We start from the raw sequence: 16386 nt of genomic DNA on the forward strand, positions 1-16386 counted from the left end.
GCCCCCCCCAGCTACGTGTCCGTTGCTCGGTTCGGCCGTAAGTTGAGACCCCAGCGTCGTAAAAGACGACGGTCTCCGTTGAAGCGGGAGGCAAAGCCTTGGTCTCTTCGCGCGGTGTGCCCGTGCCGCTCGCTTCAGAGGCGGCGAGCTCCGTTGTTCGGGCGCGCGGGGAAGGGGGAAGGCGTGTTTTCACGCAGGCTCGTGCAGTCCCTGCGGTTCCGGCTGTGAAACCGCCGGGAGAACAAGGGCTTCGGTCCTGTGCTGTGCGCATGCGCACCGTGAGGTCGCGGCGCAAGGCAGCGGAGGCGGTGAGTGCTGCCGCCGTAAAGCGCGGACGATGTCGGGGCTGCCGGGTCCCGCGGAGCAGTCGGTCTTCGAGAAGCGGCTGCTGGTGACGGGCGGCGCGGGGTTCATGTGAGTGGCGGCCGCCGCCGTGCCCCGAGCGCGACCTCGCCTCTCCGCTGGGCCGGGCGAGGGCTGCCGGCCTCCTCCCTTGGGGTGCGGCTGACACGGTGGGGGACCAGGCCAGGTCCTGCGGTGCCGCCCCGCTTGCCCGGCCTGTCCCGGGCCGGTTCCGAGCCCTCAGGCGCAGGCTGCGGCGGGCGCGGGCGTTTCTGCAGAAGCAGGTTCGCCTCGGAGGCTGCCTGTGGCTCCCCCATGTCGTAGAATTTGAGGTGGGGAGCGAGCTGGGCCACCGCCCGGCTGTCCTCCGGAGAAGGTCCTCGGGGAAGGGACCTCCCAGCGCAGACGGCGGCAGTCGGTGCTCAGCCTCACCCGGCGTGGGGTAGGGGGGCGGCCGTGCTTTGAACCAGCTGCTGTTTCTCGCCTCCGCTCCCCCAGTGCTGTCGGCCCTGCTTGGGGTAGGGAAAGATCTGGTCCATCTTAAGCTTCAGCCCGTCTGCGTGCCCAGAGGCTGAAGCTGTGAGAGGACTAGATTTCTGTGTGCACTCCCTAGCTTAGGGGCTGGAGGTGTGAATGAGCCCTGCTAAACCTGGACTCTCAGGGGGAGCTTCTCTTACGCAAGACTCTACCAAAGAGAAATGCCACCTGGTAGTCAGCCTGTCATTTCCTCTTACGCGTAGCAGCAGTGTCAGAGAATTGAGTGTCAGTTTTGCAAATTAGGAGAGATTACTGTCTAGTTCTCCCTAATACGTGATGTGTAATCTTAAGAGTATTTTAGAAAGGCAGTTGAATATAGCATATAATAGTTGGTTTAGGTTTTTTTAGGTGGCTGTGAGCAGTACTGCTTTCTTTTGTTATAGCATGAACTTTTAATCTGATTTTCAGTTTCATAACAGTATGTAGTTATGGGCATTATCAATAGACTAATATTGTCGTATCTTAAAATATATCTGTGAATTCCTTTTTCTCTTGAGTACAGCCCCTTTTTCCCCCAAAGCTTTTTGATCTTGCTAAACATATTTGTAATTTGTCATCTCTTTATTACCTCAAAGCTAACTATGTAATTGTAAAATGTGTTTTTCTTCTGTCCTACAGTGCTTCACATGTAGTTGTTTCCCTTGTGAAAAACTATCCAAACTATTTGATTATAAATCTAGATAAGGTAAGTAGCTTGTTTTCTTTCTTGGCATGGAAAACTGTTTTAAATTAGTGTCTTGAAATTTCTATGGCTTATTGTTATTTATTAAACTTTTGTTTGATTATCAGTTTGTTCCTACGCAAAAAAATAAATTCTACTGTTGTTCGTGCTTACAGTCCTGTTCTCATCACAAATAATTATTTGAAAGAAAAAAACCAGCAAAATGAAGGAAGCTTTAGAAGCTCTAAATGTATGTTTAAGAATTTTTGCAGTTAGAATCTCTTTCAGAGTTATGTGTTTTTAAAGCTTCATCATGTATGCTTGCAAAATAGCTTTTTTTTAAAAGAAGTTTTTACTTTGTTCTCAGACTTTCTAATGATTAGGTTGGATCTGAGTTAGCTTATTTTACTTTCATGAAGCCCACTTAATGATATTGTGTGGATGTTTCTCTTTAGCTTGACTACTGTGCAAGCCTGAAGAATCTTGAAACTGTCTCTGAGAAGGAAAACTACAAGTTCATCCAGGTGATAAAGCCTTCTCTTATAGGAAACTTGACTTTAACTGATTCTTATGCATTTATATCATGGTAATGTGGTCTCCAGAGCTCCCCAAACTAGAAGCCACTGCTTTAATTTATGGTAAAGTTGAAACTACTTCTACTAATTCATTGTCAAGAATGAGTCAGTGTATGTAATATGCCAATGTATGTGACAATCAGATGGACATAATAGCATTTACTTCATCTGTTTCCCTTATTAATAGACTTCATATTTCACCCATAGAGGTCTGTGACAGTATGCAGTATGTTCTGTCTCTTATTTGAAGTAGTCTTTTGAAAGTTGATGTATTTTATTGTATAATAAAGGTACAGAATTAGTAAAAGCCTAATTATGGAGATGATTGTTTCACTTTTCATAGGTGGTATGGAAAAGATGGACTCGGATTCGGCTCCTCCATGCTTCTCTGATGCTATTTTACATTTTGCACCTTCAAACCCTGTTGCTTGTTGTATTCCGTGGTGTGCAACACGTGCTTTCTCCTTCTGTTAGCACTAGTCATCAGGCTACATTCTTGCTTTTGCTGCTGTTGATACTCTGTAGTTCATAGTTGTTTTGGAACAGGGTCTCATTGTGTGACTTTTCTTTTTAAAACTTTGCCAATTAAATTAGCTTACTGTTTCCACAGTTTCACTTTCGGACAGGAGACGGATTTGCATTTATTATTCAGATAAACATCATAACTGCGGGCTTTGTGTGCTGAGGTTTTTCCCCCGTATGAAAGTCAGTACTGATGCTGATCTCTCTGTCTAGCTGGGCTTCCCAAGGTTGCATCAAAGAAATGCGTGTAGTTTAATTTTCTGAAATAGCAACTTCGGGGCAACTTTGTCAGAAGTAGTAGATGTAAGTTAAACATACATCTTACATTCAGGCAGGGTTGGGAATTGAACTTGTCGTCACCTGTTTGGTGACCCCCGTGGCTGTTTACTTTTTTGTGAACCTGTCTCTCTATTTCAGTAAGTGATTATCTCCCAGCTGTTGGGATAAAAGTTGTATGAGGGGAAAGGTGTTATCTACTAAGCAAATGCCCAAACTGAGTTTTTTGTTATTTTTCCAAATGTTTTTGACAGTTTCCAGTATGTGATATGAAATATATGAATGCTGTAGAAAAGCCTCGTTACCTGGATGTATATTAACATTTAGTTGCTGGGGACAGCATGGAGTTCTAGAAGGCATCCTGTAAACAAGCAGATCCCTATGTGAAGCAGAGGGATAGTAACAGGGAATGATGTAGCTGTACTGCTTCTGAACTAGAGTAGGAATATGTTCTCACCAAACTTACACTAGTAGAATGAATTCCAACTTTTCTGTTTGTTTTTCTGTTTTGTTTTTTTGGAAGGAAGGTTGATCAGAGCTTATATGCAGTTGGTATGCAGCTGAGCAGTTTACACTGGAAAGACAGACTCTCTGATGGACAGCCCCTATGATTAGAACTGTAACACTATTACTGATCTTAAGAGAGTGCAGGAGGGATAAAAGTTCTAGTGGTGCTGTAGAAAAGAAGCCCATTTTGAAAGGCAGAGAAGTAAAAGTTTAGAAAATTTGCATACAGGGCTGTAAGAAAGATACAGTTTTATCACAATTTCTATTGTTGTTCAGCATAGATGTATCAAGTTTCAATTTCAGTTTTAGAAAAGAGTCAATAATTGTAACTGTTCAGTTCAAAATAATGTATGAGCCTGAAGTGTATTTACTGGCATGTTTCAGTTTTGTTCTGGTGTGAGAAACAGGAAAATCAGTTAATCTTCCTCGCGTTTCTGACATACAGTACTACTTTGAAGCTGCTGTTCAGAATTGTTGCTTGAGAACTTCTTAAAATGTAGGTGCATTTGAACTGTTTTTAGTTAATTGCCTAGTTATTGAAAAGACAAAAGTCTTCCTGCCAAAGACACCTGTTCTCAGATGCTATCTTGTTTAAGTTGAGACAACAGATAAATATCAAAAGCTTTTTCTCAGCTTGCACTTAACTTTTGGTAGCTGCTGTTGCCCCTATGTCAAACTAAAGGATGGCTTGTTTGTTGATGCCTGACCTTTTTTTTTTTTTTTTTTTTTTAATTTTTCAATGGATGTGTTTAGAAACAGAAAAAGTTACCAGAACAAAACCCAAAAGTCTTGCAAGACATTCAACCATCTGTTTTGACAGAAGTGAAAATCCACTTCACCTTTTATAATGCCACTAGATGTCACTGTCTGTTAGCCGGATTCCAGTAGCTCTTATTCGCTGTGAGAACTTGTCGTTTCAACCTCAGTGTTCAAGCTACACGCTATACTTCTGTTATGCATATTCTGGGGGTGATGCTGTTTCTGATGTTAAATAATAATATAAATCGTGGAATAAGTTTCATTGAGGCTGTTGCTCAAAATGTGTGAAGTCTATATCTGGTCTTATTTTAGACGTGGCATTGATAATTGCCCAAAACTCAGTTGGTAGTGCTGTTTGTATCCCGTGCTTCCTTTGTAATGGTTTGTTATGTGACATTTGGTACAAATGAAAGCTTACTATTTTCTATCAAAAATAAGTTGTTAATGTGTTTTTTTTTTTTTTTTTTTCTCTCTCCTGTTTAGGGAGATATTTGTGAACCTGATTTTATAAAACAGCTCTTTGAAACTGAGAAAATAGATATAGTACTTCATTTTGCAGCCCAAACGCATGTAGGTGAGCACTGTTGCATGTTTTGGTAATATTTTCCGTAAGTTTATTTGTTTGAAATGTATAGTGATATTTTTTTGTGTTTTCCCTTTGTACAAACTACACTATTTGATATCTAATGGCGTTTTTAACTTAAAGGCTTTCACAGCCTTAATTTAAATAAGTGTGTCATCTGACTTGCATATTTTCATTGCACATAACTGGTAATGCCCTTTTTTAAACTATATTTTTGAATTTTGTTGAGACACACATGTAACTGACAGTGTACTGGTGGAGTTGCGAACACAATAGAAAAAGAGTTTATACATTGTCTTAAGTTTTTACTTGATTGACGCCAGCTTTGCAGGAAAAAACACAGTGTGGAAGCTGAAGGATTAGGCATAGCACCCTTCAGAATATTGTCTGGATTGTAAAAAGAGAGAATGAATTACACCTTAAAAGTGCTTATTTCAGTTTACCACTCTTTCCGTAACACTGTTAATGAGAACGATCCCTAACATACTCCTTTCATCATGAGAAGAAAGCCTCAAAGAATTCTCAAGGAAAACACTTCTCAAAATTGTCAAATTTAATATGCACAAAGTCATTAGGTCAGTGGGACAATTCTAAGGATTAAAACAGGTACTAATTAATTAACAGTAATAGGTATATATTAATGCATGTTGCAACTGTCTTTGAATGATACTTTTCTTACTGAACTTGGCCTTTCCTAGTAGAGAGGGAAAGCAATTATGCTGCTGCTTAAATAAAGGTAGATAATGCTATTTCAAATGGAACAATCCATAGCCAATAAGTTTTTGATCCTGATTCCTGCCTCTTGTTGAGAGCAAGGATTTTGTCTTCAGGTAAGTGTAGAAGATGGCAGAAGTGTAGATGATCTGACAATCAAAGAACTGGTCATAAAGTCCCAGTCCCTACTGCAGCCTCTAATATTATGGTTCGATACGAAGCAATGTCTTGCCTCAATTTAATCATAGTTGTCTGATTTTTTTCATGTAGATCTTTCATTTTGGCATGCTCTGGAATTCACCTATGTGAATGTTTATGGCACTAATGTGCTGGTTGCTGCTGCGTATGAAGCCAATGTGGAGAAATTTGTCTATGTTAGTACAGATGAAGTATATGGAGGTAGCACTGATGAGGTGAGTTTGAAAGTGCAGGAGGATTTCTCTATCTTTACTTGCTTTTAACAGTGAAAACCAGATGAGTCTAACTTTCCTTGGCCTCTGTAAGTGTATGACTTTCGAACTTTTTCTGACAATACTGGAACTTGTAAATGAGCATTGGTTGTTTCTAGAAAGCCAAATATCAAAACTGTCCTGAATTTTCTCTCTAGTGTGTTTTGTACTGAATGTGTATTTGTGGTGGGTTGACCCTGTCTGGATGCCAGATGCCCACCAAAGCTGCTCTATATCACTCCCCCTCCTCAACTGGGCAGGGGAGAGAAAATATTACGAAAGGCTTATGGGTTGAGATAAGGACAGGGAGAGACCACTCACCAATTACTATTGTGAATGAAATGGACTCGACTTGGGGAAATTAGTTTAATTTATTACCAATCAAATCAGAGTAAGATAATGAGAAATAAAGCCAAATCTTAAAACACCTTCTCCCCACCTCTTCCTTCTTCCTGTGCGCAATTTCACTCCCAAATTCTCTAACTCTTTCCCACCAGTGGCAAAGGGGGACAGGGAATGATGATTGCGGTCAGTTCATCACATGCTGTCTCTGCTGCACCCTCCTCCTCAGAGGAAGGACACTTCACACTCTTCCCCTGCTCCAGCCAGAGACAGTCCTCCATGAACTTATCCAGTATGAGTCCTTTCCCGTGGGCTGCTCTTCTTCATGAACTGCTCCAGCGTGCATCCTTTCCGTGGAGTGCAGTCCTTCAGGAACAGACCGCTCCAGTGCGGGTCTCCCATGGGGTCAAAAGCTCAGCTAGCAAACCTGCTCCAGTGTGGGCCCTTTCCACAGGGTGCAGTCCTTCAGGAGCAGGCTGCCTTAGTGTCGGCTTCCTATGGAGCCACAGCCTCCTTTCAGGTGCATCCGCCTGTCCCAGCATGGGGTCCTCCATGGGCTGCAGGGGGACAGCCTGCCTCACCATGGGCTGCACCATGGGCTGCAGGGGAAACTCTGCTTTGGCACCTGGAGCAACCTCCTTTCTCTCCTTCACTGACCTTGATGTCTGCAGAGTTGTTTTTCTCACGTATTCTCACTCCTCTCTTCTGCCTGCAGTTGCTGTTGCACAGCAACTTTCCCCCCATCTTAACTATGTTATCCCAGGGGTGCTACCGCTGTCACTGACGGGCTCGGCCTTGGCCAGTGGCAGTTCCGTCTTGGAGCTGGCTGGCATTGGCTCTGTCAGACAGGGGGAAGCTTCTACCTGCTTCTTGCAGAAGCCACCCCTGTAGCCCCTTTCACTACCAAAACCTGGCCATGCAAACCAAATATAGTATTACCGAAAGCAGAGAAATTGTGGTCATTAACCACATGTGAATATCAAAGGAATGTGAATATTCCTCAGAGATAGTATCAAAGGACTGTATTCTACAAATTGTGGTTTGGAGCATTCAATACTTCAGCAATGCACACAGTATGTTGTCTTTTTTTTTTTTTTTTTTTCTTTTACTTTTTAAATTTTTTTCTGCTCTGCCTTGACTGTGAACTTGACAGGCAGAGAACTGTTTTATACTCTAGCTAAGATACTAAGAGAAGTGTAGATACTGACAGTTCAAACAGGAAACAGCTCCTGTACTACTGGAAGAAATATGCAGATGTTTGTTGTTGTTCTGTGGAAATCCTTTTGATTCTTGCCAATTTATGCCTGACCTTAATTCAGAAAATGTATTTTAGCACAGTAAAAGACAAATTATGCATGTGCAAGGCGTAAATAATGGCCAAGGAATCTTGTACCATAATCCATGAAAATACTAATGTATTTCAGAAAAGTAATGTGCACTTATTGTTGCAATGTCTTTATCAGTTCCTTCAACACAACTTCAATCTGTAGACTTTTATGATACCCAGCGATGTTGTTTTCCTGGATATAGACCAGTGGTTTGGCTGAGATGACTTCAAGTGAACTTCTGCCTCTGGGCCTTGAAAAGAGCACTTTCATTCAGTCTGTTTTTTGTTCTCTTTGTTAATGATAGCAGAAATTCTTGAAGACATGGGTTTTTTTTTCTGGGGGTGAAGGGGGGGTGAGAGGTCAAATAGTAAACTGAGGTCAGTTAATTGCATTGAGTCTTTTAATCGTGTGTTAAGGTGATTGTTATCAGTTGCACTTCTGGCGGGTGTAGAATCTCCTCTTTCTTTGGTTCGTTATTCTGGTGTTGGTTGTTTTTTGGCTGTGTATGTCGGGTTTTTTTTGTGTGTGGTGGGTGCTGGGCTTTTTGGTGTGGGTTGGTTTTTTTTTTTTTTTTTTTTTCTTCTCTCTCCTCTCCCCCATCTCCCCCTCCCCGCCCAAGTGAGAGGTGTAAGAGTTGATGTTCTTCTTTTCTTGTAGAAATAAAAATTATAGGAAAGGGAGAATGGACTCCTTTTATGTAGGACTGAAAAGTCAATTTGCTAGCTGTTGGTGTAATAGCACTCTGAGAGACTACAAGCCTGAAAAGGATTGCACCTCCCTGTGGTAACAGTGATTATTTTACAAGATAAAAATCTAGGCATCTGCTACTGTGAGGTACTCTGCTAGAAGTATAAAAATATTACCGCTGGTATTCTAGCTGCCTCCTGTGTTTGATAAATAGACTGTCTTTTGCTATTGATCTTCTGCTGTAAGTGGAAGGGTGACTTTCTCAGACTGGTGTGCTTGGATATTTAGGGATTTTTATTTCGGGTGCAACTGCAGCTTTTGTAACTTTAAGACTTACCTGAGCAAAAGAAATTGAGTAATGCAAATTTTAATTTTCATTTTAGGAATTTGATGAATCCTCACCAAAACGTCCAACAAATCCCTATGCCTCCTCCAAAGCAGCTGCAGAGTGTTTTGTTCAGTCTTACTGGGAAAGGTACCAAGTAAGTTAACGTAGGCTTCAAAAACTTGGAAACCCATACTTAAGTGTCTGTATTATGTATATAAGAGTATAAGAGAAGAATCGGTACTAGTCCACACAGTACCACCTCTTTTCGTGATTGTTGATCTTATCAGAGATACATTTGACTTCTCCCCACTGTCTTGTAGTGTATTTAAACTTTTTTGGAAAATCTGAATTGCAATGTCTGAAACTGTTCTTTGATAAATGGTCAAAGAGAACATTAGCAATTTAAAAAAACAGTGTTAAGCTTGAAGGAAATCCGTTTATACAGAAGTAGAGTGTGCAAAGTTCAAATTGTATTAAGATGAGGATTATAGTGAAAGCAAAAAAAAAAAAACCACCCCAAAAAACCCCACTCCTATTACTTTAAGCAAAAATATTTTAAATTTTGAATACTTGAGTCTTTTGTTCTTGCCATGGCTTTCTGCAGTGTTGTTTTTGACATAAAGCTGGCTTGAATAAGATGTTAAAGACTGTAAAACATTTTATTGGAATAAGTAGTACTAAGCCGCTCTTTAGTCAACCAGATACATGTATGTAATGTCCTATATTGATTCCATGGCAAGACTGAGAGATTACAAACATTTGTCACTTGTGCTTTGAGCAGACTGAGAAAGCTGGAGGGCCTTGCCTATTTGATAGAAGTATGGTTAACTTGGTTCATTAGTGTCTGTAAGGCTTGCAGATTTTTGAATAAGCACTGTGAGTGTGTCAGTTTGTTTATTGATCACCAAGAAGCCTACAGACTTCTACTGATATGTATTTTCTTACATAATCACATGCATATTTTTTGTTCTTTTAAGTTCCCCGTTGTTATCACACGAAGCAGTAATGTTTATGGACCACACCAGTACCCAGAAAAAGTAAGTTAAACTTATACTTCACTCTGAGCTTCAGTGTGCCATAGTTCAGGGTTGTAGTGCTGTTACTTTTTTCTAGTAAGAGTGGACTGACTTCTGTACAAAAGCACTGTTTTGCAAGTATATTTGTCCACACTTACCTGTGATTATATATTTTGATCTCACACTAACACATGTTATCAACACAATGAACACATGTTTTTTGGTTGTCAGTAAAGCATCTGTTACAGATTTCTAGTTATTTGCATGAATTTTGCTACGGTGACTTTGTTTTGTAGTTTTTTCCATTTTTCAAAATATAGTTAACTGCCCTGTGTCTGGGAGGGTTCCCCTATAAATTACGTTAACTCACATGTCATGTGCTGTAATGAGGAATGTTTAATAACTAAGGTAAACTTTGCAAAAAGTGAACTGTGAGAAAGCAGTATGTCTGATATAGAAAGATGTTCCAACCTGTGCAGAAAATAGGCAAGATGAAAATATAGCAGTCAAATATAAGAGACAGGTAGCGCAAAGTGACTTGTTCTTTGCGTGTGTCCATCCGTACCTTGTGGGGTAACTATTTAAAACAGTTTTTAGTAAGAGGGAGTTGCCTTTCTAGGCAGTACCAAGATCTGCTGTGCTAGTGAATGGAAATACACTGATGCAACAACAGTGATAATCATAGGTACTCTTTGGAGTTCAGAGCTTGTGTGAAACATAGCTGTATTTTGCAGTTCTAGTGAGGTATTTTAAAATTTGAATTGCTTTTTACATGTTGGGATTTTCTGCAAATAAATTTATTTTTTGATACATTATTGCAGATTAAGCAGTGTTTTTTGAAATACATTTTTCACAGATCTATGGCTTGGGAAATGTCTGGCTACAGGTGGCATGATATTGGGAGTATATTCAGAGGATGTATCACTATTTACTTGTTTTCGGCTTATATATATTATTCCTTCAAGTATCCACTTTTAGTTACTGCTAAGAACACAATACTAGGCTAGATGGATCTTTAATTTTACCTTGTATGTCTACTCTTGTGCTTAGAATAGTGAGTTAACAAAACTAAAAGAATTGGAATAGTTTTCTATTGGCTTCAGTTTAAAAACTTTAACAGTGGGGCCAACTGTTACGAAATTTCTGGGCCATTATGAATGGATCTAAGCTTGTAGCTGAATGTAATATTGTAAATCTTTATGCTACAAACTAGTGGCTGTCACTTCATTCATGTTTAGTTATCTTGAAATTCTCTATTGGGTCTCTTCCAAAATTTAGCTGTTTGAATGACTCTTACTTTTCGACTAGAGATTTACTGCAACTTACTGGATGCCTAAACCATGTTCTAAACTGTTTGCCATAGTTATCCCTAGCTAGACTGTAGTGCAGTTCTGTGTGCAAAATGTAATGGCACCATCTTCTTTTGTAAAAAATGTTACATTTGTAACTACTGATTTGTAATGGTTGACCAGAAAGATAAGATTTACGACACAATAGAGGCATCTATTCTTAAGAAAGGAAGAAAGAAAGAAGACTTAAGGAAACTTAAAACTATTCAAAGGATCTTAATAAAATACTTAATGATGCTTACTGATGAAGCCCCATGTTCTTTGCAGAATAACAGCTTCTAAAATAGTGGAGTAATAGTTTTTGTTCAATTCTTTAGGTTATTCCGAAGTTTATATCTTTGTTGCAACAGAACAGAAAATGGTATGTAATTTGTTTTATTGTTTGTGGTATTTGTGCTGTGAAACTGTAATTAGCTATAAATGTGTGGTATAGTTTCTAAAATGATAATTTCGTAACTAAATTGTTAATGGCTTATTTTAATAAAAGGATTTCCTTAAACTAAAGGATTGTTTGCATGTCAGCTACTTAAGGTACTTAAGCTAATGGACAACAGTGAAACTGCTTAAAACACAGTCTAATAAATTGAATGCTTCTGTTTAAGGATTAACAAAAATTTATTGCATTTTTCCTGGTTTTAAGCTGTATTCATGGTTCTGGACTTCAAAGAAGGAATTTCCTTTATGCAACTGATGTGGTAGAAGCATTCCTTACTGTCCTGAAGGAGGGGAAGCCAGGTGAAATTTATAACATTGGAACTAACTTTGAGATGTCCATTGCCCAGCTTGCTAAGGAGTTAATCCGTTTAGTGAGTAAACAGTTACGATGCTTTTCTTTACTTGTCATTGCACGTATGAACATTTCTAATACAAACCTTTTGTAGCTCCAAGAGAGCTTAGGCTTGCAGAGGATCTTAGAAGAGAATTGTAGCAGAACGATGTGCTACCCTTTCTGTGGCAGCTGTACTATGTAAGTTTGCAGTACAGGCTATTGTGCATTGCATGGCTGCATTGGTTTTCCTGATTCAGACATAACTGGCATAATGATTAAATGGTGGGTTTTTTTTTTTTTTTTTTTTTTTCATGCTGGCTGCTTCAGGTTTGGTCTGAGAATGTGGCACTGTTAAAATCTAACAGTTTGATTGTGAATGGTTGGGCAGTGCTCAGATGAAGGAGAAGTGTTGGAACTGTTTTAAATAGTTTTGATAATTTCAGTAGTTTGAAAACTCAGTTTAGACAAAAGACCACTTCTGTTAAAAAATCTGTTCAAAAATGTGTGTTAAGACTGCAAAATGTGTGGGGGTGATCTTTGTTTCTCTTCTTGCAGATAAAGAAGACCAGTTCGGAATCTGAAATGGAGCACTGGATGGATTATGTCAAAGACAGGTAAGAAAACAGTGAAGCACATGCAGGATAGTTTTATTCTGAAGGTTTCTGGGAATCTTCCTAAATAGTTTTTTTTTTTTTTTTTTTTTTTGTGAAAGTGCTTTTACTCTGTAGGCAAGAAAACTTTTGAGAGAGCAAGACCTGTTTTGCTTTCTAAATTTTTTTTTTTTTTTTTTGCTAGTGGGTTTGACATCTGATTTGTACAGAACACTGTATAGAAAAAGAGAATTTCCATTTATTATTTGGATCTTTAGGTCAGAATATCTGTCTTGAAAGAGAATGTGCAATGCTAATCTACCTGTCTTCAAACTTGCTTCAGACTTCTCTCTACTGAGGTGTGCTCTGGGAAAAGGCCAGGTTTTACACAGTAGCTAAATCTTTTCTTAAGGGTAGTTTAGATAGTTTATTCAGTACTTTGTATTCAGCGTCACTTGAGTGAGATGAATCCCATCGTCTCTCATCTAGTTCTAGTATTTTGACGTTAATGTGACTAGTTCAGTCTTAAATGTGCTTTGTAGGTAAGACCCACTCTCTATGGGAAGAAATGCGCACCTATGGAGCGTAGTTAACTTTAGATTCCTATCTTAAACTGAAATTGCTGTCTCAAAAGTAGAAGTAAAACTCTGAGGTGCCAAAATAAGGGCGGTGGCAGAAATTGATAGCTTTTATAAATATGCTTTTGCTTTTGTGTTTCCGTCCTTAATTTCAGGCTTGGTTTGGCTCTGTTCTTTTATCCCCACTTCTTTTCTGCAGCAACAATGAGTCTCTGCTTGCTTTAGATATCACTCTCTGCAGAGTGATTAGAAATGACGTATCTGCTGATAGCAGTTAAGTATTATTATGACCTTTAGAATTCTCACTTTCTGTTCACATTTGGATTGTTATCATGGCAACTGAAGTGTCTTTAAATATACTACTTTTTGTTTCTAAAAGGAAGTGTTCTTCAGAATCCTATCTGAGCGTATCACAGGATTTTGAAGAAATTGCCTTTGGCTCACATGATGTGAGTCTTTGCTAGATCTCAGTGTAATTCAGATGGATTCGTGTGTATTGGGCCCTGTCTGCTAATGTTTAAACATAAATGGGCTTGGGAAAACTAACCACACAGGAATACATGTTTCAAAGAATGTTGAGGTCTTATAAAAGATTCTTAAGGTACCAAACTAATGATTATTTAATTCCATAATGAGTGACTTAAAGGTCATGGGGGTTACATGCCGTGGAAAAATTAGTTCTGCTTCTGCTTGAGATTAGCATGTTTTAATAACAGTGATAAGTAGCTGGTTTCTGTCTGCACATGTAACTTAACTATTCAGTATGCTAGTGCCAGTAATTCAGGAGTGCTAGACTGGACTACCTAACTATCAGATTATGGAAGTAAAAATTTGTGCCATGCTTAGATGTAGGGAATCTTTTCCTGTGTTTTCTTGCAGCCTGGGATTCTACATATTCAGTGTTACGAAGTTTGTGTAGCTAATGAGGCACTGTAATGACAATGCTTTGGAAGTCTATGTATTTCAGATCTGAAATATGTGAAAATTTGTGAGCTTTCAGGATGAAAAATTTGAATGCTGATATTAGAAAACACTGGCTTGTGTAGTGACTATCTAAAGAGTTGAAAGTGTACTGATTTGCACAATTGCATTGGCAGTGGTTTGAGTTTTGCATTCATTTTTGTGCCAATAAGATATTAATTCATATTTATTATAGTCAATTTCAGGTAGTTGACTGTACAAACTGAATTGTATTGTTGTAGCTGCACTCAGCTGGTGCATATTTTTGAATGCAGCTTAATCTGGTAATTTTGATGGGATTTTCAAAATAGAAGCATGGCTAAAATTGGTTTGAAGACATTGGGGGATACTGCATCTCTAATGAAAAAGTCTAATCAAATTGTTTTCCATGTGCATTTTATACTTCATCAGACCCACCAATGACCTGAGATACCCAATGAATTCAGAAAAAATGCACAATTTAGGATGGAGACCTAAAGTGCCTTGGAAAGAAGGAATAAAGAAAACAAGTAAGATTGATTGTCTTTTGTACTAGTTGATTTAGAAGTGATGGGAGGAGGAAAAGGGAAGGGAGTGACATTGAGTATATGGGTTAGTTAATGAGAAGCTAAAGAGAACGAATTTAACACTTCAATTTTACAGAAAATTGGCTGCTTTTTAAATGGTGAATTTACCTGACTAAAAAAAAAAGTTAATCACAATAAAGTAGCATCAGCTACTAGAATGAATTACTTTTTAAAGCTAGAATAAGTCTTGCATAAAGAATTTATGAAATCTAAACTATATTTTTAAAATATTATAGGTTAAAATTTTACATAATGTACTATTAGCATGTTGTTAGTCTTATGATATCTGTGGAATATTTGAGTTTCCTTGTTATCTCTGGTCAGCTTGACTCATCAACATTCTCTTCATATGTAGTTGAATGGTACAAAGAAAACTTTCACAACTGGAAAAACTCAGAGAAAGCTTTGGAGCCCTTTCCTGTGCCAGAGCCGTTTGCACAGCTCAGTGGTCCATAGGGTGGTGGAGAACCTGAAGGAGTTTATTCTACCTCATACAGTCTTTTCTTCGAAGACTGCGATCACGTGGCCACACTGAACTCTTGATGTATTCAAGATACGTGAACCATGATGAATACAGAACGACAGTACAGCACAACTTCGGAAGGGTTTCAGCACTTTATTAGTTGAACCTGTTAATTTCAGCTTCTGGTGCAATACTATATTCTCACTAGGTATTGATTTTAAAGAACTGTACAGGGTGAAGAATATTTATAATACTATAAATTAGTGTAACTGAAGTCAAATCTGCCTTATTAATGAAGAATAATTAATTGCAGTTACAGCTTTTGGACTTTCAATTAAATTTGTTTTAGTTCTGGAATCATTCATCTGTATTAATTTGTTCTTACAGTGTAATATATAATTTTTGTCACTTTTAAAGAGTTGCATTTTATTTTTAATCAAGGGGAAAAATGCTATATTTTCTGGAGAGTTGATAAATCAGTTGATAAAAGCTAGATATGGCACCCATATGGTTCAGTTCTTTTATCTGTTGGTGCATTATTAACCTGTTGGTGACTGATTAAACTGTTACCTACTCGTAACTTTAAATGCCCCTTTTTTAAGGGAGGTGAGTGGGGAAAAGGTATCAAGAAGTAGCAGGTGTTCTTGCTGAGATTTCCAGAAGCATTTTCTTAAACTTTGCTCTTTTTTAGATGTCATATTTTTACTGTATTAGTCTCTTACATGTTAATTTGCTTTACTTAACTGTAATTGGAACAAACTTGAAATACTTGTAACACAGTTAACATTCCAGTGATGGTATTTCCTGTGAGATGAAGGTATTTATGGAGAAAAATTTTAAACACTTGTTTTCCTATGAATTGTGGGTTGGCAGACCTTATTCAATGCAGTGTTTCACAGTTTTTTGTGACAAATATGTTAAAGATGAAACAATATTTGAATTTTAATGTAAAGTTTGTGAGGAAACTTCAATTCTAGAAATATGTCAATGAGTCTTTTTCAAAATTGATTTAGTAATAAAAGTTACAGTGTAACTGGTTTCTCGTAATGAAGTAAACATGATGCAAAAGTAGATTATGGTGGTTTGTGTGGTGGTGTTGTGTTGTTTGGTTTTGGTTTTTTTTTTCTTTTTTTTTTTTTTTTTTTGAAGTATTTCATATTTTTTTCAGGATACAGGAAGAACTATCTTAACTTTTTTGGCTTTGAGGTGGCAAACACAGAAGGGAAGCAAACATAGAAGGGAAAACTCTTCTTGGGTACTTGGCACAATCCCAGACCCTTCTGTTGCCCCTGGGTGGAGCTGCAGAAGTATAGAACTGGGATACTATGGTGTACTCAAATTGATGCAACTTGTAGACTTTCTCAGAAATTGGGAGTTAACAGAAGTCCTTTCCTCATCACCTTAAGTGCAGGAAGAATGGACCTTGGGACATTTGCCTTAGCTTTGCCCCTGCTAGAGTTTCAGTAGTGAGTGAACATACAGCTT

The 16386-nt window shown here is 38.6% G+C and overlaps 1 protein-coding gene across 2 annotated transcripts; it reads left to right on the top strand.

The window, feature by feature from the left end:
• The first annotated feature begins 328 nt into the window (after positions 1-328).
• TGDS (TDP-glucose 4,6-dehydratase) lies at positions 329-15972 on the top strand. 2 transcript variants are annotated; one of them, XM_086771423.1, is made up of 12 exons: positions 329-414; positions 1498-1564; positions 1996-2064; positions 4663-4753; positions 5747-5889; positions 8666-8764; positions 9588-9647; positions 11293-11336; positions 11616-11781; positions 12300-12358; positions 14284-14381; positions 14794-15972. In XM_086771423.1, the coding sequence occupies exons 1-12, from the start codon at positions 338-340 to the stop codon at positions 14892-14894; spliced, it is 1074 nt and encodes a 357-aa protein (XP_086627549.1). In that variant the 5' UTR covers positions 329-337; the 3' UTR covers positions 14895-15972. The 2 variants fall into 2 exon arrangements, with proteins under 2 accessions (XP_086627549.1, XP_086627541.1); XM_086771415.1 differs by lacking the exons at positions 329-414; positions 1498-1564 and having other exon boundaries at positions 2060-2178.
• Positions 15973-16386: the final 414 nt, after the last annotated feature.

Source organism: Chlamydotis macqueenii, chromosome 1 (genome assembly GCF_036417535.1).
Source record: "Chlamydotis macqueenii isolate bChlMac1 chromosome 1, bChlMac1.mat, whole genome shotgun sequence".
Classification (NCBI taxonomy): domain Eukaryota; kingdom Metazoa; phylum Chordata; class Aves; order Otidiformes; family Otididae; genus Chlamydotis; species Chlamydotis macqueenii.